The sequence below is a fragment of the Charadrius vociferus genome, unplaced genomic scaffold, assembly GCF_000708025.1.
Source record: "Charadrius vociferus isolate BGI_N301 unplaced genomic scaffold, ASM70802v2 scaffold385, whole genome shotgun sequence".
In the NCBI taxonomy this organism is placed as follows: domain Eukaryota; kingdom Metazoa; phylum Chordata; class Aves; order Charadriiformes; family Charadriidae; genus Charadrius; species Charadrius vociferus.
The window spans coordinates 4,087,733-4,111,315 of record NW_009648925.1 but is presented as its reverse complement, the minus strand read 5'-3'; the positions used below and the strand labels follow the sequence as shown (position 1 = coordinate 4,111,315).

Sequence of the window (23,583 nt, the reverse complement as noted above, 5' to 3'; positions counted from 1 at the left end):
ATAGTAGGAAGTAGAGACGGGCTGTGGGGCTACTCCTGGGTGCGGGCTGTGCCCTCCGGATTAAACTGTCATGTAGAAAAAAGCAAGGTCATTCCAGGGAATTGGTGTAGAATGAACCCTGCGTCACTTCACTCCTGGGATACCAAAGAAATGATTTAACACAGTGCAGATGTCCGTGACATCCAGTGTCCAAGGGTTTGACGTGACGAGCATTTTAGTAGTTATGGCTTGGGATGGATGTGTGGCTTTTCAGGGGAATGAGATCCCTGCAGTCCCTGCAGAATAAACCTGTCATTACCGCATCGGCAGGGAGATGCATGCTCTGCTCCTAAATCCGCAGGCTGTAGGGGTATCTGGGACCTGGGATTTTTATTCAGCTCACATCTGTTCAGCATACAGTGCCGTGCTGGGCTGGTGCACGTCCGATAGCTGGGGGCATGCCAAGCAAATAGGAGGTCTGTGCCACAAAGTGCTGACAGCCCCAACCTGTGAATGATTTAGGCTCTGTTCCCTGACTCTTCTTGAACTCTGGAGTTGTCTTTCCTGGTAGCATCTCCCTCCCCTTTCTTCCCTGGCTGCACAAATGTGCTCAATTAGGGTTAACTCAAACTGAATCAAACTTCATGCCTGAGGTTGGAAATCTTCCCAGTCAACTCACCACAGCCACATAGCATGGTGGGAGACAAGGCGAGAGGGGAGATGAACGCTTTTCAGAGAAACGAATCCAAGGAAACTTTGTTCACTTTTATTTCTGCAGGAGATGATCCCCCCAAAGGAGATTTCCCTGTTCAGAAAAAATCCCCGGTGAGTGTTACAGCTGGTTTCCTTTTCTTTGCTTTCTGCTCAGCCTGCTCTAAACATTGCAAGATCTCTCTGTTCTTTCCTCTGTTGTGCTCTGGCTAGAGACAAACACCCTTTCTTGCAGAGGATTGAAATAAGCATTAACAACTCAAGGCAAAAATCCCTCTACTAACCTGATTAAGTTAAGAAAGGGCAGCTTAAAGGGAAAAATGAACCGTACGAATCTTTGGGAGAAGGGGTAAGAATTTTGATTGCTCCCTTTTTCTGAGCGCTACCTTCCTTGTGGGAAAAGACTTCTCTGAAGTGCAGGGGGATGTGTGGGGGAGGGAGGGAGTTGACCTGTGCATTTGCTTAGTGTGATGAGACCCACCAGGGAAGGGTCCCCAGATGCTGCAAAGCAGAAGGAAGGACAGAGATTGAGCACAGGCCGCTGATGTGCATTACAGAGCTCAACTGTAGTAACAGAGCCTCAGGTTTACATCTTTGGACCTTGTTTAGAGCCAGATTCAGCTGAATGTTTTCTTGCATTGCAGTTTTGAAGCTTGTGCAGTTTTCAGGCTAATTCTTTTTGAGTGCTTGACCCCTAAAATCTGTACACGATGTTGACTTTGGGGAGAATAGGGCTTCCATTGCACCTGCTTTGACCCGCTGGACAGCATGGTAATACTTGCTTTTAAAGCCTGCAGTCAGTCATGTCATTAGCAAGCCAACTATTTAACTCCCAAATTTAAATACTGTGAAGACATTAACTGTTGGATATCCAGAGCTGCTGTGAAATATTAATCTTAGCCCAAATTTTGCAGCTAGTCAGCAAGAAGGAGAGGTGAAAACAAACATCTCCTGTAGCTGGCACTTTAAATGACCTTTCTTTTTTTCCAAAGAAACAGACTATCATCTTCCACAGTATCTTTAAGAGCTCCATAATCCTGCAGATCCCAGGCTTACAGTGGTAGCTAAGCACAGCAGACTATCTGTGGCGCTCATGAATCCAGGCTTAGCCTCTTTGCTTTTGCTGGGGCTCTCTGCTCAGCAAGGTCCTCCTCCGCGAAAGCGAGCAAACTGCATCTGGCTCTCCGCATGGATGAAAGCTGCCCACTTTTGGATGTCCAGGCAGGCCACAGGCAGGTCAGTGATACAGCGGAGAGAATACATGAGGGTTTCTGCGTGTGCTGGTGCCATCTCATGACATACAAGCCAGATGGAAGCACCCCTGCTTGTAAGTCGTTGCTCTGTGTTTGTAAGCACTTCCTCAGGGTGCTGGCTCAGGCACTTGGGGAGGTTTAGCTGGGAAGTCACTGCCTCCCTTTCTCCTTTCCCTGTTTGTCCCTGCTCATCTGTAGGAGGTGCCCATACCAGAGCAGGAGTGGCTGAAATGGGTCCCTGCCAGGTTTTCTGTCACTGCAGGTCGCAGCATGGCATGTGACACCTTAAACCACTGCAGCTAAATCCAGCAGGGCTTGTGCATCGGGTGCGGAGGGGTGAGTTCAGGCAGCAGGGCTCCTGACAGCTGGCCATCTGGGTTTGAACAGTCACGCTCTGCATCTCCATCAAATGTTGTTAAATCTCACGAGTACTGATAGAAAGGTCTGTGAAACAGAAGAAGAAAAAGATCCCCGTTATACAATTTTACTTCCAAGATCAGGAAATGTTTCCAAGCACTCTCAGGAAACATAATTTGCCTCTTCTGGCTTTTCTTCTTTATTACGAAAAACTTGTTGGAAGAAGGTGTTCTGTGTGTGCATATGTCTCTTGTGTTTGTGCATTTACAGCTTATATATGCCACCGTTTTTAGGCTAGTCTAAAAGCAGGAGACCCCAGTACGGTTTCCAAGGGAGCCCACTCTGTCTTACAAGCCATATGCTGAGCATGATGGTTTCAGAGTAAATAATAAATGAAACGAATGATTACGTATTTACTCTAGTATAGCAGAGATGCCAAGGGTTTCTTAATAAAAAGGCAGCCCATAAATAGTGATAGAAAAATATATATAAAAAAGGACAAAAATATTTGTCTTTAGAGATGCTGGCTTAAGCAGTGGAAAGCGTTTGGGTTTTGGGTTTTGTTTTGTTTTTTTTTTTTTTTTCCAGACAGCCAGTCTTTTCTCTTTTGTTGCTCTTGTGTAGCATTGAGCAAGTCAACATCATTAAACTAGACTCTTCCAAACTTGTTACCATTGCTTTGGGAATCCAAATAAGCGCAGGTCTCTGGGTGGTGAAATAAACGTGAATAAACACATCTATTTTGGTATCTCTATTTGCATTTGGGACTCTAGGAAGAAATACAGGAATTCATTATTTTCGACACGAGGCACAGAAAAGTGTGTGAAGAGCTCATCTCATTTCACTGGCCCATAACACGGCTGCTTAAAACCCCAAATATAAATGCAGCTGTTAATATCACACTGCCCCCTGCACCCCCCCATCCCTCACCAAGTGCATGGCCAGCCCCTCTCTCCCGCTAATTGGCAGAGGCTGGGCAGTGCTGTGAAAACCTGCTTTCCCTGTTGTGAGGCAGTGGAGCTAAGCAGCTGGAAGCTGCTTAGCTCGAACCACAGTAGGGTAGCAAGAGGGACGGAGGCCCACACAAGGTCATGCCAAGACTCATCTGTTTAAATGTATTTTACTTGGAAGCTGCTGATTTTAACTGTAGGAAAGTCAGACTCGGTGAAAGAGTGGCCGCACTCAGACAGGTTGACAGTCCCATCACTGTTTTGTTTAGTTTTGATTAGTAAATTGAATTATCCATAGCTATGCCAACATTCTTGGAATACATAATGGATACCATGCCTGAGGGAGTGCCAGACACAGGGTTGATGCACTGCTTCAGTGAATGTGGTAGCGCAGTTCGGTGCAAGTGAGGTGCAGAGATTGAGGGCAGTTGTCATATGGGAGGGAGCAGTTTCCCACGGAAGCAGACAGCAGCTCCCTGGGGTCTACCAACTGCTGAGGCAAGGTCTGGTACTAGGAGAGGGAGGGCGCAGCGTAGTAGCTTTATGTGAAGTGTAGGAGAAAAGGCATCTGAAAGTGGTTTTGCATCTCAGTGGGTTTTTGCATTGCAGCAGAGAGGTGGTAGGACCTTCCACTGGAGTTCCTGGAGCTGTGAGCATGGTGGGCTATTGGCAGCCCATGAATCCCCATGGAGGTCCTTACTGGGCCCATGTTGGCTAGAATGATTCACTGGGGTGCCATAACCGAAGCAAGATAGGTGTGGGGTCCCCTCACTCCTTTGAGTCCAACCCACAGGCCAGTCAAGCAGCAGTGGGCATGTGGTTTTTGGCCTGGACTCTTCTCCACTGCCCAGGCACTGTGGGGATATGTTGCTGGGTGAGAGCTTTCACAGAGCTGTTACGTTCTTGTTTGTCTCATGCAGAAACTCTGTGGCTCCAACTACCCCCTAAGCATTGCCTTCATCGTGGTGAATGAGTTCTGCGAGCGCTTCTCCTACTATGGCATGAGAGGTATGTGGCCTGTGTCTGGGAAGCAACTTTCCTGTCCTTGGGTTTCTATACACACTGGCCTGGTGTTCCAGGGCTGTGCTGTATGTGGTCTCAGCTGTTTTTCAAACTAAATTGGTGTTTTGGAATGCAGGTATGAATAGTGTGCCCTAACATTGATGCTACACCTTCTCTGGGCAGAAGTTGCGTCCAGAGAGCTCCAAATGTACCTTCCAGTCTACATTTTTATATCATTCCCTGTCTCAAACCTGGTTTTCTAGTGTGTGATGTCTTTCATAGTTGTGGGCAATCGACGTATTTGGGAATTGAGTCATACAGGCATCTAATTTGAAAATAGAAAATGTGCATAAACAGAACTAAAGGTTACAGTAAGGTAAGCTAGAAAATATGTTTTCCAGCTAAACATGACTGTTTATGAGCAAAGAATGCCTGATATTCTTATATCTTATTTTAGTTTTTCCCGTGTCAGGGATTATGAGGAACAGGTCTGAAAGCATAGATCTTTCCACAAAAGTGGTCATAGCTGCTAGACAAATCAGTGGTTTTCTTGCCTCTGTGATGTAGTTTCCTGCTTACCTACAGAGATACACATTAATTATCTGATGTGATCTGCTTGTTCCCTTTTAGCTGTCCTGACGCTATATTTCTTAAGCTTCTTCCACTGGGATGAGAATCTCTCCACTGCTGTGTACCATGCCTTTTCTGCTCTCTGTTATTTCACACCTGTCATTGGAGCCATCATGGCAGACTCATGGCTGGGGAAATACAAGTAAGTGAAGACACCTCTCTAATTCAGACAGCATACATCTACACCATGCAGCCTGTGCAAGGGCAGTGCTGTGTGTGCTCCCAGTTTTGAGCTAGCTCAGTGTAGCAAAGACACACTTGTGAAGGTCAGCTCCTCTCTGTTAATGGATGAACAGCTGATCCATTTGCTCATGCTGTTCCAAGGGCCAATAGGCAACAAAGTTGGAACAAAGTAAATGTCACAAGCACAATTTTCCTCCATTGTCCTTCCCTCCCCACCTTGATGGAGCTGAGGTGTAGGGTGATTAACCATCAGTTTGCCAAGATCTGCTTCTGAGAAGGATTCAAAGATGGTGAGGAAGCGGTGTCATCCTCTAGATCTTGCAGTTTCAGGTAAAATGTCGCTATCTTTACTATACTTACTTATGCTTTCACAGCACAGAGAATGTGTGAGCACACCCATTTTTATGCCAGAGAAACCTTGTTTCACTCAAAACATCTCCTTCAGCACATAACCAGGTAAACTCTCCCTAAGTAAGTTAGGCAGTATTGCATTTCACTGATAAATTGTGGGGCCATAATCTGCCCCAGAGTGGTGGTGAGCAGCTATAGAACTTCCTTTGCTTCGCACTGTGTTCATTGTCTGAGGAGTATTGGCTGTCAGAGTGATGAAGTGCATCCGAACCTTTCTCTCTAGGACTAAGCACATGTGGCAGAAGAGTCTCAAGAGGGAAAAAACAGCTGCCATGTGCCTTTCCAGCAGAAAGTTCTTAAGGAGATATCAATGTTCTTTTTTATTTGTGCTCAATTTTAGTTGTTCTCTTGTCCCTTTGAATGAAAAAAATAACAGTGGTGGTTTATTAACTTCATTATTTAAGGTCACCTAGCAATGTTCATTGGTATTTGATGATATCTGTCTTGCAGCATGATGTTGTGAGAAGGTAAATCCTTATGCAGACTTCTGTGCATTAGGCGGGAGACTTTCCCTGGAGTAATCCGTATGACTGAAAGGGAGGTGGCTTTTGCTGTAGTAGCTGGACCTTGGCCAATGCCAAGGACAGGATAACAGATTAGGGGGCCTTTTAGGAATGATCTGATGTGGCTCTAAATTAGCTGTTGCAACCAGGGTTTCAGTGTGTTGAGGACCACTTCTGTACTCAAAGCTCATAAGGCTTCTTCTAGTACTTCTGTCCTAACAAGTCCTTCCATTCCCTCTGTGTATGTCTAGTCTGCACATAAATACATAGACATTTCTTAATCCTGAAGGTGATGAAGAAATAGAATACACTCAAGAGCCTGATCCTCCTAGTCAGATTACTACTTCTCTCTCACCAAGACATGGGAGGCAGATAGAAGAGCTCAGTCCTTCAGAGGTACTTGTAAATGGGGAACCACACTCCTAATTTGGATGTGTTAGTCAGGTGGGTTGAATGTGGGCAACCTATAGATGCCTTCCTGTTAAGGGATTCACACATGCTACAAAATGCCAGTTATTAGTAATCTGGAAACTGAGTTGGACCTGAACAGTACCCTTCTATTTGCAGCCTTCCATGCATGACAAGACTGGAACATTTTTAGTTTATTCTGCTCAGCAACCTTTGCAAAGGGGCTATTCCTCCTTACTCTGAACCCATTCGCCTATCTCTTTCTTCCAGTGCACTCAGTGTTGACACAAAAGAGTTATAGCTGCCTGCTACACCAGTGGTGTGAACAAACCAGTTCCTTGTGTATCTGCCAAGTAGACCTGCCATACCAGGAAACGCAGGTGCACTCTGTTTTCGGATCATACATCACCCAGCACCTTCAGTCACTGCTGTTTGCTTTCCTCACAGGACGATCATCTACCTCTCCATTGTGTATGTGGTTGGCCATCTGATAAAGTCAGTCGGTGCAATTCCATCCCTAGGCAACCAGGTGGTTCATGTGTAAGTAGCTGTTGAAACCGCAGCGCTATAGTAGGTTGTGAGGGTAGTTGTTTTACCCAGGACTATAATTTGTTTCACCTCCATCAGGCCAGCAGTTTGGGGGCTGTGCATGGGTTGCTTTATCAGGGAAGAGCTTGGGATATCTGAGTAAGAACAGAAGGGTGGATCTAGAGTGTGAATGCACCAGAAGGAGTTGGAAACCACCCCAGAGACTCTAAGCCCTTTGAGACAGGGACCTCTGATCACCCCTCGCTACTATGCCATGCTACCGGAGTTTGGTCTGCTCCATCCAGCTGCCTGCACCATGCTCATTCTTCCCTCATTTCCTCATCAGCATAGCTGCCCAGCTCAGCAAGGTTCCTCTATGTGCATGGAAACACAAAACCAAAGATACATTTTCTGATGTGACAGTGGAAGGGTCTGTCTCTTCCATAGGCTACAACCCATTCTTGCCCTCTAGATTCTGAACTGGTAGTCTTGTCAGAGTGACACTGACATCTCTGAAACGACCAAGCTGTTTTTGCCTGGGTTGTCACAGCTCTAAAAATATGCACATGCAGGCGGGAGCACATCTCATTTACAGAACAGTTTCTTTTTGTCCCAGACCTGGCCAGTTCTGACACTCCTGTTCCCTACAGACCTAATCTGTCAGGCCAACAATGGTGTTTTGAGGTGTACTAGGAGGTAGAAAGGACCCAAGGATGAGCCTAATTCAATCAGTTTGTCTGTGCTTACCCAAGCTGGAAGGCTACAGGAAAAGGCTTTTTTTTTTCCCTTTTCTTTTCGTTCTCAATTGATCTCTGCAATCTTTTGTTCTCATATGAGTGAAAAATAATCCCACAGATTTTTGATCTCAAGTATATCCATTGGGCCTCAGAACAGCAAGAAACTGACAAAAGCAGTTTGGTTAATTGACTGGTACTGAATGCAGAAATGAGGATAATTTGTTTTTTACACTTATCTGGCTCATCATCACTACCCATGTACAAAAGACAATGATACCAGAGGAATCATGGTTGGGTGACACTAAAATGCTCTCATAAGCACTGGAAAGGTTCTGCAATGGTGATATTTTTGTTCTTGCATGAAGGATCCTGTCTATGGTTGGTCTGTTTTTGATCGCCCTTGGAACGGGAGGTATCAAGCCCTGTGTCTCTGCATTTGGTGGGGACCAGTTTGAAGAGGAACATGTAAGATTTCTTTTCTTTCCTAAAATCTGCAGTGTCTGCTTACTTTATGAGGGTGTTTATGTGATCAAATCCTGTTGTACGATAATAAGGGACAGTTTGCTAGGAAAAGATGCAGTAAGATGTGGGGTTGGAGGGTTTGCATAAAACTTGAGAGAATCTGGGTGGTTCAGGAAAGGAAAATGACAGCAGAACAGGACTGGTATCAGGAAGGATAGGTCATAATTGCATCCAATCATCTAAATGTTAATTGGACATCGAGTAGCTGGAAAATCATGTATCACGTATGATGGAACCGTAGCCATTTCTGAACCAGCTTAACAGAGGTGATTATAATGCACTGCAACGAAACACAGCAAATGAAAGAGAAAATTGTGTCACCAGCCTATGCTTCCTTGGGAATTTTCCCTCAAATCAGTCATAGTTTGTGTCTTAGATATTGTTCAGAAAGAACTGTAGGAAATGCCACTCTTTTGAAAGTAGTGCTGGTACCACATCTACACAGAATGTTTTCTAGATATTCCAGAATGGAAATTTCTGAAGAGTTGGGAAAATGTTTCTTTTTAGCACTGTTTGTGCTCTGCATCCTGTGAATTGTAGTCCAGTTGCTTCATGTCCTCATTCTCTATCATGACTGCTTAGCCCCTCACCTGCGCTAATCTCAAACTCCCATTATGCAGCACAGTGGCTCAACCAGGGATCAGGTAGGACGTAAAGAAGTGAAGCAGGTCAGGAAGTACTAAGCCTCAGGCAAAATGCTAAATTTTTAAATTGACCTGAAATTAAACACTTAGATTTATATTGACCTAACACACCAATGAAAATTTCAGGTTTCTCAATGACAGCATTCAAATCAGCAACTCCTGTGCATGGCATAAGTCCTCAAATATATAGAAGGCTGCTGCTACAAGAAAGAAAATAAATGTTGGGGTCTGTGACGAGTAGGCTTAAATTGAAGGAGGATTATTTAGGACTGACAGTAGGAAAAATTTTCCAGAAACAGATCTAGAAAAGTACTGGAAAAGATTAGGACCTTTGGGAGATGGAAATTCCCATCAATGGAGGCAGTGAAGAAGGACGTTACAGTAAGGGTCTGTCAGGAAGGGCACTGGTAGAGTTGGACAAGGGATGGCTCCGTGGCCTTGGACAAGGGATGGGAGCCCCGTAGAGCAGTTTGCTGTTTGTCTTTTGCAATGCCCTAGCACGTAGTCAGTATTTAATGATACAGACTAGAATGTTTATTTTAAAATTCTGGGAAGATTTGTACTTTCTGCGCATGTATGATGATGAAGTGATGAAGCTTATAGTTACTATGAAGTAGCAAAACGCAGGATGTTTCATGGTCACTTGTTCAAAGCAAGTCCTTCTGCAGACGCGTCCATCCTGTGCTGTCAGTTAGAGCTGGTGCTTTAGATGCTGCAGCATAAGAGGGAGTAGCAGTTATCTGGTGGTCACCAGCCTCCCCAGTCGGCACAACTCTGACCAAAACCAGGCTGGCAGTACAGCACACACCCTCTGGGAATACAGTGTGGGCATACTAGCATGTGGGCATCCTGGCTTGCAGCACCAATAGTTGTCCCAAAAGGATTCTAAGAGGTGTTACAACAGCATTTTCAGAAGTGCTACTTCTATGAATATTAATGATTAATAATGTTTATCCAGCATCTTTCAATTACCACCTAATTACAGTATGATAATATGTACCACTTATCTTCAGAGTGTTTTATAGACTTCAGCTAATGAATCTCAGCACCCCAGCCAGGCACATACATATTATTATCCCAGATTTACAACCACAAGTGAGTTACAGAGAAAAACCTGAATTGCCTGTGGTTGTGTGGGCCTGTACCCATTCTCCATCATTCAGACTACACCTCTTCAGCAAATTTATCGAATACTAAGGCTAAAACATTCACCTGTGTGTTGCCTTCAAGAAAGACTAATTTAGAGAAAGAAAACTGTAAAAAGCCTCCTGATAAGGACATTGCGTTCTGCTCTCCTAATTCTTTTCAGAATAGAAAGTTTTGTATTTTACCATTTTGAAATGTCTTGGCCTTTCAGAAGAAAAAAACGTTTTATGCTATGTGATAGGAAATTTAAATCTTCAAAGTTGGAATGAGAAGGTTTGATTTGGTAAGAAATCAAACCCCTCTGGAGTGCTGTTTGAGAGGACTTATATTTTTTGTCTTTCACTCCAGGTAGGATGAAATAAGTTTTGAAAATTCCAAATAAAATGAAGCATTTGATTCCCCCTTAGTTTTCAGGACACCAATAAACTTCATCTGACCCTTAAGCGCACAGGCTTAGTTGTCCATCTGGAAATTAGGGATGTGGTAGTTCTGTGTATAAAATTAATAAATAAACTGCCCCTGCTACATAGACACAAATTTATGTTATATGGAAAATGCACACTATCGATCTGGTTTTCTTTTAAGTACTTTATGAGTGTAACAGTCTTGGATCTGCCACTTTGAGAACAGTACTACTACAAACAGTGATGGAGACTGACTCAGCAGGAGGTCAGACAGGGAAAGTAGATTTATCTGCAGGAGATTTCCAAGCATCTTTGTCTATGGGATTAGGAGTCCAAGCTAAAAATGCCTGAGCCAAATGATATTTATGATATGTTATATGAATGCAAAGGCTGCTGTGCATATTAATTAAGGATCAAAGCTGCTTTCAAACAGTGTGATATGGTGTTTAAGATACTAAATAGCTTTCTCTTTGTTTCTTTATTTTCTGGTTGCCAAGGAGATCAGGATTATCATGTACAGTACCTTTTCTCGAATTAGCTAATCCAAATCATGTTGTTAATGTATGTCTGCTCTAAAGATTAAGAAAATAGGGAGGTAATTCTTTTTTTCCAATCAGTGTAATTTGCAAGCTGCTGGGTCATTATTTTTGTACTCACTTCTGCTTTTCTCTGACCATTTTTTTTTCCGTCACTGAAATCTGAAAATGTGTGAAACAAGATGCCCCAAATTCTTTATACATCACTACCCTTTTCTCTTACCAGGACATTCTTTTTGGTAATTGTTACTCTAGACTTCATCATGTTGAGAGCTGCATGCTTGAGTTTTTCTCAGCTCTCAGGATTTCTGAGTTGCTTAGATACGAAGGGTTAGAGATATGGCATGAGAATTTGACTAGAAGAGGGTAGAACTGTGAGGACTCTACTACCCTACCCATGTCAAGCCACAGCAGGGCTACTCTGGGAGTGGGACAGATTGCTGAGGCTGCTCATTTCTCTAGATTTCCTTATGATGACAAAGAACTAGTCACAAAGGTAGAATGAAAAAGAGAATATACTTTTACTAGCTTAGCAGTAAAAAGTTCCAGGTAATCAAAAACACTGGTAAGGACAGAAATGGAGTATAAGAGACAGTAAGATCCAGTGCTGTTTGCTGTTAACCATGGGAACATGCCATAGAGATGATTATTATAAGGTTTACAGATCCTTTAATCCATGATTAATCATTTACAAGTAATGTATGGATTAGATTGCTTGGGACATGCTAGGAAATAAAACTGTGAAAGAGCCAAAAGCTCTGGGGTCTTCATAGCTGCGCTGGGGCAAGGGAAAACTACCTTAATCCAAGTGAGGGAACCCCCAGACTCCTTGTTAGGTGGCAGTGGGAAGCGATGGGGCTCTCACCGTCACCTTCCCAGTACTAGCTTCACAAGGGGACATAAAGAAAAGCCCTCCCACCTGCCCACCTTCCCTGCAGTAATCCCCTGTAATAAAAGGCTTCTTGCCAAATGAAGCAGCAACATTTCCTGTTGGCTGCACCATCAGTCACAGGAAGTTTTGTTGCATTTTTGGATCCCAGGCTTCATTCTGTAAGAGCTGTCCTCTTTTAGCTGCCTGCAATTTTCCACGTTTTCTCCTGTTTTCTAGCCTTGTGAATATTGTTGTCTCAGGGAGCAGAAGGAAGCAGGACACATTAGAAGGAGAGGGGACAGAACCAGGCAGGCCCCTGAGGAGCTTTCTCACACTCAGCTAAGTTAAAGCTTCACATTGAAATGATGCTCAAATCATAGACATGTGGCTTGAGGTGCCCTAAGGAGCTCTCTGCCAGGCGCCAAGCCATGTCCCAAGCAATTTGCTCACTACCTTTATAAGACCTGGTGACAGCCGGGAGCGAAACCTGGATACATATGGGGTATATTGGTTACCTGGTCTTGGGCTGTCCTTAAATGCTGGTTTCACTGACTCGTGTGTCCCTTAACTGGTGATACAGATGAGCATGGGGTGAATCAGGTAGGCTGCTCTTCTTTCTCCTCTCTGCTGGCCCACCCACGCTCAGGGAGGAGGTTTAGCACTGTGTATGTGCATGCGACTATACACGTATGTCTCCCTCACAAACAAGAAGAAGCTGCTCTCAGTTGAATGCCCTCACACGTTACTCCTGCAAAAAAGGACCAAACTGCATCAAGTTCTTGATTCCTTTCAAATTATGAATTATACAGGAGAAAAGAAGATCAACAGGAATCCTTTGACTGTATGAACTATAATATGTTAAAACATCAGTTAAATTCTGAACTCTCTCTCTTAGAGTTCATCCCTCCACCATGCTCTTGAATTTGGTCCTGTAGATTTAATTTACCCTGTTAGTTTGAGGTTGACTGGCTTCAGCCTCATAATCTCCTGTATGATGGATGCTTCTCATTTGCTGGCACTCTCTCATCTATGCTGTCGTTACCAGCTCCTCAAAATACGCAGGTTTCTTTCTCTATTTCTATGCAGGAGAGGAGGAAAAAAAAAAAAAAAAGAGCTCAGACATGGGAAGAAATTATGAGCTTGTCAAACTGTGCCAAATTGGATTGAATTAGGTGACAGAGGATCTGAATCATGCTGCTTGTTCTTGAATAAGTAAATGCTCTCCCCTCCTTCCAATCTCACAACACTCTCGAAGCAGTGGCTTTTCCTCTGAAATGCCAGAAATCCCCAAAGCACTTCTCAAGTAACGTGAGCTGATTTGTGTGAGCATTTACCATCACCTGAATGCAAGCATGTTTGCTTAACATTTTATGCACTGTGTGTCAATATTTACCCAGCCTTCCTAACAAGAGAATTGATAGTGTTCAATCTGCAAGCCCAATGCTGTGCATTAGCCGTGACATTGATATTGTCTTCTCTTGTTTTAGACCTCGGAGAGAAGCAAGTTTTTTTCCATCTTCTATTTATCCATTAATGCTGGAAGTCTGATCTCCACGTTTGTAACTCCTGTATTAAGAGGTCAGTGTTGATTTAGAATAAGGCAATAAATTAGCTGCCCTCTGACTACTTTGCTGTGCATAGTTAGGCTTTTATGACAACTGAATGGCAGAAATTATATTATCTGTAGAGTGGCCAGTGTATTGCATTTACGCCTTGTTAATCCTGCTGTAGTAGCGTAACAGATTTATAGTACTTGTAGGCAAGTCACAGAAACTATGTTCCTGGTTGTATTTCAAAGGCAGCCTGAACTGTAGAATTAAAATATGAAAGGTGAAAGGACGTATATGGTCATCTAATCCTCCCCATTGCCATTGAAGGATTATTGCCCTGACTTGCCTGCAGGTAACCTGTGGATGGGAACTGATCTATGCTGTCCTGTACGGGCGCGTCAGGGCCAAAAAACTTAGCAGGGCTTGTTTTGAAGTCCTACCTTCCCCCTCCCACAGGGTGCTGCTGACTTCTGGAGGGCTCTGTCCTGGCACCCAAGCGTGTCTGCGTGGGTCTGCTTGCAAGATTGCAGCCCTGAGCAACTGGCCTTGAAGACAAAGCGCAGGCCTGTGCCCCATTTAAGACCTACTTTATATTCTAGCCAGCTCGCACAACTCCTTTTAGTCCCTGAGTCTTGCTGCACTTACTTCATTGTATTGCAGCGCCTAGAAGCCAAGGGGATTGGCACGCTCTAAATACAGACACAGAGGCAGAGCAGCAAGCAATAGGCAATGGGCACGGGACAGGGACAAGGTAGCCTTCACACCTAGTAGCAATTTTTTTCATTTCATCCCATGGCCTCCAGGAAGCTTTCTTTGTTCAGAGTGATTATTTTAACAGGACATTCATTTCACAAGGTTTGGACAATTGTGCTCGTCTCTTATTTACAACATCTGTATGGGCAAAAGCAAATGCTGTATCTCTTGCTCTTTCTCTCACTGGTGTCCCCAGGTCAGCATTCTGTTGGGAAAGGGCTTTTGCTCGATGTAGTCAGTGGGCAGATGAAAATCCAGTCCCCTTCGAACATCAAAACCTGTGCTAATGTAGCCTGGCAATAAAGTAGTTGCAACATGGAAATGAGGTGGAGAGGAATTTCTGCTAAGTGTGAAAGCTTTTCTTGGAAGAGCAAGAAGTGCAGTGCATAGACATTTGACAGAAATGTGGAACATTTGCTTTTAGGTGGAGAAGTCCAACTCAATTTTGCATGTCAAAAGTTCAGTATGCCCATAATGGCTTGCTGCCAGCTTTGTTAGATTTTAGCTAATTTGCTGAAAATAAGTAAATAAATGCTATGCACGCACACAGGTATGCATCTGACTGTGACTGCCCAGGGACAACAAATAGGAACAACTGAAGGCTTCATGGGTTGGTTTCCTGTTAACTGTGTTGGTTTACTTTACCCATTTTGTTATTACTCCATGTTAGAATGCGGTAATTTGTAGCCAATGGCATACAAACACAGACCCCGCTGCTGGCTTGCTGTCTGCAACTGGACTTCTAAATTCATGCGGTGTGAGAGCTGACCTGGTCCAAGAGGCACAGGGTTTCAGCGAACCATGGCTCAGATCGATCAAAGCCATGCTGTAACAAACCTGGCTTCCTGATGGGTTATTGCAAGACCTGACATTTGGAGCAGGCTGCCTCTAGTGAGAGTGTGAAGGTGGTGAGAAAGGGAACTGGGGTGTTAAAACTAATCCTGTGCTCCCACTTATTTAGTAGAGGTATTGGCTTCCACTTTGTCCACTGTAGGTAGCTATGAAATCCAATTCAGGTTTTTAGCTCAATAACTCCGGCAGCTGTCACAAATAATGTGGAAACACAGTACTGGGTATTTAGATCTAGGCAAATACAGAATGGCTTCAGGTTATTTTAAATGTTGTGATTTTTTTCCAAATTACAGTTCCTACAACTTCTTTCTACCTATTTGTCTGCCCCCTCCCTTCTACCATTCTCATCAATATCCCATTATCAGCTGCTTTTGCTGACAGACACTAACCCTGCTTCCAAATTGTCTTCATCAAGGGAGGACAACTGTTTCAAGGAGATTCAATTCACAGTGTCAGGCACCAACAAAGAAGATTTAAAGCCAGGGGAAGTGACTGATTTAGGGGAAGCAAATCAAAGGCCCTGGTAACACAAGTCTGACCGTAATTAGGTGCTTTTATTTCTGACTTCTTTTTCAGGGGATGTGAAATGTTTTGGAGAGGATTGTTATGCACTGGCTTTTGGTGTCCCAGCAGCACTGATGGTGTTGGCACTTGGTGAGTGGAAACAATAATGCTTGTAATAGGAGTTACCATTTTTAAGTCCATGGACAGATGAGAAAATGCACAAATTCACTTGCTTTGGATGGATACTGCAATGGGAAGCTCAAGGGTTCGAGGTCATCCAACAATTCAACAGTTAAGAACAGCAAGAAAAATCACTAGTTCACTTAGTGGTGAGCAGACCATGGTTTTCCTGCAATCCCTTATCATTATACTGACGAGAGGGTGGTCTGGTGAATGTTTCAAAATACAGTTGCCTTGGTCTATAAAGCGAAGGGAGGCGCCGAGTTCCTCAGCTTATAGAAGAGAAGCTTAGTGTGCGACTTCTAACCTTTCCACAGGCTCTTTGCAGCTTGGGGCCATCTTTAATGGCTCAGACTTCTGCTTCAGAATCTGTGTGCCACACAAAAATCACAGAAGGAGATAAACGAGATGTTACGTTATTCTGAGCTGGAGTTACTTTGCTTGGCTGGAGTAATTCCCACAGTCACAGTGACAGCTTATTATTATGTTGCAATAAAAAGCCCTTATTCTCCAAGTGTAAGGAGGCAGCCACAATCACCCTACTTCCTAAAGCTTGAATCTTAGCCCCATTAATGTACTTGTCAAGATTTCTTCTTCAACCCTTTAAAAATACTCAGCAATTTCCACGTTCATACTGTTACTCCATGGTAGCCACTGCAGAGGACACCCCATTAGCTTTAGTTTCACAGTTGCAAGCTGCTGAGGGGAGCAATCCCCTTATTATGCTGCATTTGAGAGGTTTTGACACAGCATGGGGTGACTTCTCATTCAGCTTGTTAGCTTAATTGAGAGACCAAGCAATGGTGTGATTTCACCACAGCATCCGTGATTCGAAAAGTTCGTCCCCCAGAGAAAGTGAATGTTGCTCTGTGCCTTCAAATTTCCGTCAGAGAGAAGAATCAGGACATTGGAGAAATGTCATCAGGCCACAGCTAATGTTACAGCAATTATTTTCAAAAAAGTGCATGGTCACGGGCCTGAGCAGCTTGTCTGTTCCCCTGTGGCCTCTTCCTATCAGTTTAAGGCAGCACAGCCTCCTCTGTGCATCATTGTGAGAAGAATGTTTCTAGCAGGGTAGTAGCTGCCCAGGGGAAAACAGACATGTAAATATTGCAGTTTTGGTGAGGGCATCAATCAAAATGTGTTTTTAGCTAGTGTCTGGCTGCCAGATTCCATGGCCTGCCCGGCAAAGCAGCTCTGTGTTCTTTTGTAACATGCTAAAATGCTCTTGGAAGTGATATATTTGACTATGTGAGCAGCATGCAGAACCAGAGAAAATACGCTTTCCGCCCTGACTGGCCCTCTCCCTGTGATGATGGAAAGCAAGGATAGATTTAGAGGTAGAATGGAAATCTTACAGAGCAAAATTTTCTGGGTTGCTTCAGTTTCTGAAAGATGGGGGAAGATCAATACTATTTGATTCCAAATACCAAACCTAATGCAGGAACCTCAGTTCCCAAAGGAGTCGATGGCATTGCCAGAAGGTATTCCAGCAAACCTAATGAATCACCTTTTAGAGGCACCAACACGTCCACAGGGAGATGCTAAAAATTAGGTAGTGCATCTACCCACTCTGGGTGACTTTGGACAAGTGTCTTTCAGTGCGACTCACCTAAACTGACTTCAGAGTTCTTTCTGACAGTTCTGCAAGTCAAAACTGGATGCAAATGGTCATGGTAGTCAGAAAAGAGAAATGGTGAGTTCCCTGCAATGTCTCAGGCCTCCTGTGTTAGGACAGGTGCCTGCTTTTCTCCACTGGCTGTGGACTGGCCCAGACAACTGGGTTAGTTTAAAACATTGAGGTTGGTCTGTTATATAGATTTCAGGCTCACCTTTTATTGTGCTTCTTCCTGCTAACGTCTTTGGAATTGCAATGTGCTCAGAGGCTCTCAAAGAGCAGGACAAATGATATATAATCAAAAAGCTCCCTCTCTGACAGGATTTTGAAGCCTTGGTCCAATATTCTTTGTGCTTTGAGGGAGAAAACCAAGACAAAACAATATCTTAAATTGCATATCCCTTCGTGGAAACCATAAATGGAGGTAATTTCTGTCAGCACCAGTGTGTGATGCAGTGACCTTTGTGGCAGTTTCCATTGAAATGTGTGTGAGATGCAAGTACACAGAGCCCGCGTTAGGTCTGGATTAATCCTCACATGGTTGCAGTGACTCAGGGCTGATGTCCAACATCAGGTGCAGCAGTTCAATGTGGATTGTATTTTAAGTTTAGCCCACAAAAAGCATAGATGGGGGAATTTTCAAAGCATTGATTCCCAGTGTGAATCAGATGTGGAGGTGCCTGTTGTGCCGGAGCAGATAATGAGAAGATGACAGTGACTTCCTAGGGATCACACTGCCTCTTGCAGGGTGTTGCATTTTCTTCCATCTGAATGCATTAAAGGAGTCCTATAAATTTATTTTTTTTTAAAGTACAATCCTGTAAACCCCAAGGGCAGAGGATTTCTGTTGAATACAGGGGTGGGCGATCCTTCCCAGAAGCCAGTGCATGATTGAGCCTCATTCATGGGAATTCCCATTTGGATTATAATGTTTTTCAGTTGTGTTCATTGCTGGAAGTGGACTGTACAGAAAAACACCACCACAAGGGAACATCTTACTTGAAGTGTGCAAATGCATCAGCGTAAGTGTGTGCCATTCTCTCTTTTTTGTGCACAACTCTGAGGTTGCAGGTCAGAAAAGTGCAAAGGGAAGGGGGAGGTGACATTTGGAGTTCTTCGGTATGCTGTTCCTGGGTATCTTGCTTATGAGCTGTAAGGGATAAGAAACACATTTAGGTCCTAGATTATTCTTTCAACATTTCAACTGTTTTTCCTTAGCTCCATGAACTCTTCAGCTGATGGCAGTAGAACCACCAGTGGCAGATGCTGGTGGAGACTGAACTGAAAGGAAAATTCAGAAACTCAGGGTATCAGATATATGACTCGATTTTTTTCAGTTGAATAATTTTACTGAAGTTTATCAGTTCAGCAGACAGTAACAGTACACATTCATATTATGCACATTCAGCATGCTCATGTAAATGCAAGAGACACCTGCATTATAGCCATATCAATTGTTTTTCATGGTGTGTGAGCTGAATATAGTATGTGAAAAAATACCCTCTTATTAATAGGTAGATGATGATGTTTCTTTTTCAGGAAGCTGTTGCTAACAGCAGATGTTTTCTTTTTACCTAGGTCAATCCTAGTGACAGATTTACCTTAGGGAAACAGGCCAGATCTTAAGGACAGTATTTCTAAGTGAGGTCTGCCACTCTTTTTGCCAGAGTGGCTGTGTTCAGTGACTGGAGCACACAGCATAAACAAACAAGTTACAAATTCAGTGTCACTGATTTCTCCTCCAGTGAGAAACCAACTTGAAAGCTGGTCTAGAAGTGAATGAGACATGGGCTGCACCAGGAATATGCAAATAAAAGTCTGCAGAACAAGAAGGGAGTGAGAGTTATGGTTTTGACATTGCTTTGGGTAATGAGGCATTTTCTTCCCAGCACAGTGGTCAATTCAACAGGTGCTTTTTGGAAGAGAACTGAAGAAATTATGTTTAAAGCTTTATCAAGTAGCAGGTTTTAATCAAGCATGAAACAATTTTTGGGGGCTTGTGTCAGTTTTGTCTCCAAAAGACAAGCCCGTGAAATAGTTCATTCCCACATCATACCTTTAATCACCCAGTGTCAGAGAAACTTCCCTGCAGAGAACTGGTCATAAAGTATCCAATCTGAGATTTTGTAAGTGTCCAGCAAACCCCCGCAATTTTCTGGCGCTGCTTACATTTGGGGATGGGTACAGCCTTGAGTTGGGAATATGACAAGGGCAGGTACGCCACAAGGAAGTTACTCACCTGTTTTTCTCCCTAGTTTGCTATTAAAAACCGGTTGAAAAACCGCTCCCGTCAGATTCCAAAGAGAGATCACTGGCTGGACTGGGCGTCAGAAAAATACTCAGTAAGTGACGCTTTACCTGGCAAATTTGGAGGGGGAAGGGGAGAGATGGGCAGACATACAGGGGAGACAGTAAGACTGACCTGGCCACACCACTCCTCACATGCATGGGGCTCTCATTTGTCCTGTCCCTTTCCACATCTGTACTCTCCTGACCCTTAATGGACAGTTTAGGTGCTGCACTGAAATGGAGAAATGCAAATATGTCCAATATAATGAATAAATGCAATGAATAACCGCCATGCAGAAAGAAACGGGAGCTCTCGTGCTTTGTGACTTGTATCACCTATTGGCTTTTCACCCCCATCTTACCTTTTTGCCTGTTCCCTTTATAGAAACAGCTGATTGGGGAGGTTAAAATGGTGACACGTGTTCTCTTCCTCTTCATACCGCTGCCAATGTTCTGGGCCCTGTTTGATCAGCAGGTACAGTACAGTGCGTTGCAGGCTTGCCTGCCAGCCTAGGTTTGCACCCTTGTCTTTCCAGGGTAACACCAAAGCATCCGGGGGGGGACACACAGAGTGCCATGCTCCTACCAGCTGTCCAGGGGCATGCTAAGGCAGTACCCACCATCACTGCTGGCCATCCCTTCGCAGTCCTGCTGGGTGTCTGGCACAGGAGGGTGAGAAGGATGAATGTGCCCTGCCTACTGGCAGGTGTTACAGGGAAGGGAAGGAATAGATGGGAAATAAGCCCTCCAACACAGTCATCTTCTCCATCCCCATGTTTTCTAGTCCCATAGGACATCTTGAAGGCTTCACAGCTGTCTGTTTTCTCCTTAGGGATCCAGGTGGACTTTGCAAGCCACAAAAATGAATGCTGATTTTGTAAGTACTTAATGTCACCAGGGCTGGTAAGACTAATAGTAACATCACTGCTCTTGCTTTTTAACCGGAGTCTCACAGTACTAAGAGCATCTGCTTGATGAGTCCGGGTGAGTTGCACTTTTGGTGATTAGAAGTGAGAGGCTCTGTGCAGCCATGCTCAATTCATCATAGCACATCTTGGCAAGGAACAAGGGCTGGGGAGCCATCAGCAGCCTGCAAGGTCAGGAGTGCTGTCCTACTGGCAACTGGTCGCTCTGTGACCTTGAGCAGGTAGGGTTTCCAGCCTGCTTACCCCCACTGAAGGCAGAAAAATAAGGGAATGTTCACACAGCCCTTGTAAGGTTTAACTAGAGCTATTGTAGTTGTATATTTCTTCTTTGGCTTACTTTGTGATACATTAATGATGATGAGGATGAATTAGTTAGTAGCCATAAAGTTCTTCAAAGATGTAGATGGCAAATGGTGCAGGATGCAGTGGCAGATAAATGTGGATCAGCTATCTGCCTAAAGTTGCCACCGTACAGGGTTGGTTTCCAGACATATATGTTTTAACAGGCCATCTAGATCTTACCTGTGGATGCTTACATCAGAATTTAGGATTGTAAATGCCCATTTTCCAGTTTAAAATTGACTTAAAGCCCAAAATTTGAACCAGCACAGACAGGCAGCCTTTCCAGATTCAGCTCAGGACAAACCTGGCAGACAGGAGACAAACCCCCACAATGAGTTCTTGGGAAGATATTATTTCCTTCCTAATATTTCCCCTCTTCTCTTAGTCTTAATTTCAAATGAAAAGCATTGTCTGGAGTTCAAATACCAGCCTCTCCCTGGAGACAACTCATCGGTCCCTTTTGGGGTCTTGGATCCCTCTGTCCATCCCCGTTAACCTTGCCCAATTGTGGAGGCTGAGTACAGTGATGCAAGGGTGAGGCACCTCTTACAGCCTTGAGGACTCCTGGCTCAAGCCACAGTCGAACAGTTCACCAAAGCCCATTTGGACCCCTGGGTAGATGGAGGGAGGAAAGAGGTGTTTGTGCAGCCCGCTGGCTCAGGGATGGTCTTTTGTTATCCTTTTGGGGTGCTTGGGAGAAATGCCAACAGAGCTCAGAGGGTCCTGAAGCTTGAGAGCACACTCACTTGCAGGATTTTGGCTTTTCGCATTACAGAAGCAAAGAGGGAGGAAGCCCTAAGTCCAAATCCCAACTGGGACACTAACATGCCCATTCCTCCCTACTCACCTAGTTCATAGCTCAGCCAGTCTGAAAGATGGGTCTCAGTATCTGTCATAGGCTATGTCCCAGCTGTCATGTATCAAGGTCTGAGTGTAACTTCCTTCTGCAAAATGATTCTCATCAAACACTGTGTCCTTAGATGACGAGTGTCAAAAGCACAATATCAGCTGCTAAAGCCAACACAAAGCATTTGAAGAAACCACTTTTGCTGCTAAGGCAAACTGGACTGGTTGCTTATTTGCCATATGCGCTATTATATTATGGTATTTATGAATCACTTGGAATATCTTTTTGTTTCAGGGAATATATGTCCTTCAGCCTGACCAAATGCAGGTAAAAGATACTGTGGGGTAGGAAATAACCCTTAGAAATGTATTTTCTTTTTGCTCTCTCATTTTTGTTTTTCTCATGGGACCTGCTCCTTTTGAAGGTAATGGTGATGACTGCTGTGGTGTCCAACTCTGCCTTATTGCTCACTAGCTGTTTTGAAAGCTTAGTCTTGGGGTTCAGAAGACCCCAAGGATGTCCTAACATGGAGGTTGAATCCTACAAAATATTCAGGAACTATTGTTCTTGAGCTAGTGGCTGGCAATGTGGAGGATACAAGCTGTGTCTCCTTTTAACATGCCCCTGCTCTCGGATAAGCATTGTACCTGAAATATGTTTCTTTCCTCCCTTCCTGCAGGGCAGATGAAAATGTGAAGGCTCCAAGACGGTGACTTGTTGTCACAGTTGATTACAGTTCTTATGCTGAACTGCTCTGGAGAAATTCAAAGCTGTTCTGTTCCCTGAAATCTTCCTTCAAAACTGAAACAGCGTATCTCTCTCCTTGTTCTCCATCACACTCTAATTTTGTGCTCTGCCACTGCTAGCTGGCAGACAAGCTCTGGCCCTCCCAGGAGAAATGTAGCTCCTGGGGGATTACCAAACTCTGTGGAAGTGTGAGAAGTTGACAGTCTCACAGAATAGTGCCTGTTCCTCTGGGATTTTGCTGAAGTCCCAAGATGATTCCATTATTACTGATTTGTTGTAAGGTTCTACCACAGCACTGAAGGTCACCTGCTTCTGTTGTCAGTGGGTTTTTTATTTTTTAAAAACATAATGTTTCAGTTCTTTCTTCAGTGAAATTGGGCCAGTGATGCTTGCTTACCTCTTGGAGGGGAGGATATGAACAAAACTATTCATGCCTGTGAAAACTAAATAGCAGAAGCTGTTGGAGTGCATACTATGATTATATTTTAAAAGGAGGTTTTTAAGTGTTTGTTCATGTCCTTTCTGTAATGGAATTATTTCTGGAGGACAGTGCTTTATGAGTTTAATTACTGAAAGTTGCTTTCTAGTCACTAAACTCCCATTCTTTTGTATTGCAGTTCTTAAATCCACTTCTTATTCTTGTCTTCATCCCAATTTTCGACCTTTGGCTCTACCCCCTGATAAACATGTGCAAATTTAATTTCACGTAAGTACTTGGGGACAATGCGGATGCCTCAGTTCTTATTCTTTTGCAGCAAGTGTGCAGAATAGCTTTTAAGGAGAAGAAACACAAATTTCCATTCACCCTTCCCAGTACTTGCTTCCTTCAGCCCCAATAGGCAGCATCACCCTCTTCCACCGGCTCTGGAAATTCCAGAGGGGAAAATTCAGTGATGTTGGATTCTGCTCGTACAGATTTTCCCTGAAAGCAGATATGAACAGTCCCTCTTTGAATTTGATCAACATGTTCTTCACCTTATCTCCTATATCAGCCCTAAATAATTCTCTCCCGGAAAGGTCCCTGTGGGACCAAATTCACTGTCTCACGTGGGTTACACATGGTGTTGTGAAAGCAGATTCCACACTAGAATCGGAACCAATGAGTACATAAGGGAGTTTCCATATGGCCCAAGCGTTTTATTCCAAGTGTATGTTAGCAAGAAGTGACGAGTAATAGGAACAGACCTCCAGGTTGGTTCT

General features: G+C 43.9%; 1 protein-coding gene across 1 annotated transcript in view; it reads left to right on the top strand.

Moving 5' to 3' along the window:
* The first annotated feature begins 672 nt into the window (after nucleotides 1-672).
* SLC15A2 (solute carrier family 15 (oligopeptide transporter), member 2) overlaps nucleotides 673-23,583 on the top strand; it is a 38,278-nt gene continuing 15,367 nt past the window's right edge. Inside the window, exons 1-13 of the mRNA XM_009887275.1 lie at nucleotides 673-804; nucleotides 4,171-4,258; nucleotides 4,883-5,024; nucleotides 6,835-6,927; nucleotides 8,018-8,117; nucleotides 13,263-13,353; nucleotides 15,507-15,584; nucleotides 18,172-18,254; nucleotides 19,488-19,574; nucleotides 19,907-19,996; nucleotides 20,354-20,398; nucleotides 21,931-21,963; nucleotides 23,001-23,089. Coding sequence (XP_009885577.1) covers nucleotides 673-804; nucleotides 4,171-4,258; nucleotides 4,883-5,024; nucleotides 6,835-6,927; nucleotides 8,018-8,117; nucleotides 13,263-13,353; nucleotides 15,507-15,584; nucleotides 18,172-18,254; nucleotides 19,488-19,574; nucleotides 19,907-19,996; nucleotides 20,354-20,398; nucleotides 21,931-21,963; nucleotides 23,001-23,089 — 1,151 coding nt within the window. The remainder of the gene's footprint in view (nucleotides 805-4,170; nucleotides 4,259-4,882; nucleotides 5,025-6,834; nucleotides 6,928-8,017; nucleotides 8,118-13,262; nucleotides 13,354-15,506; nucleotides 15,585-18,171; nucleotides 18,255-19,487; nucleotides 19,575-19,906; nucleotides 19,997-20,353; nucleotides 20,399-21,930; nucleotides 21,964-23,000; nucleotides 23,090-23,583) is intronic.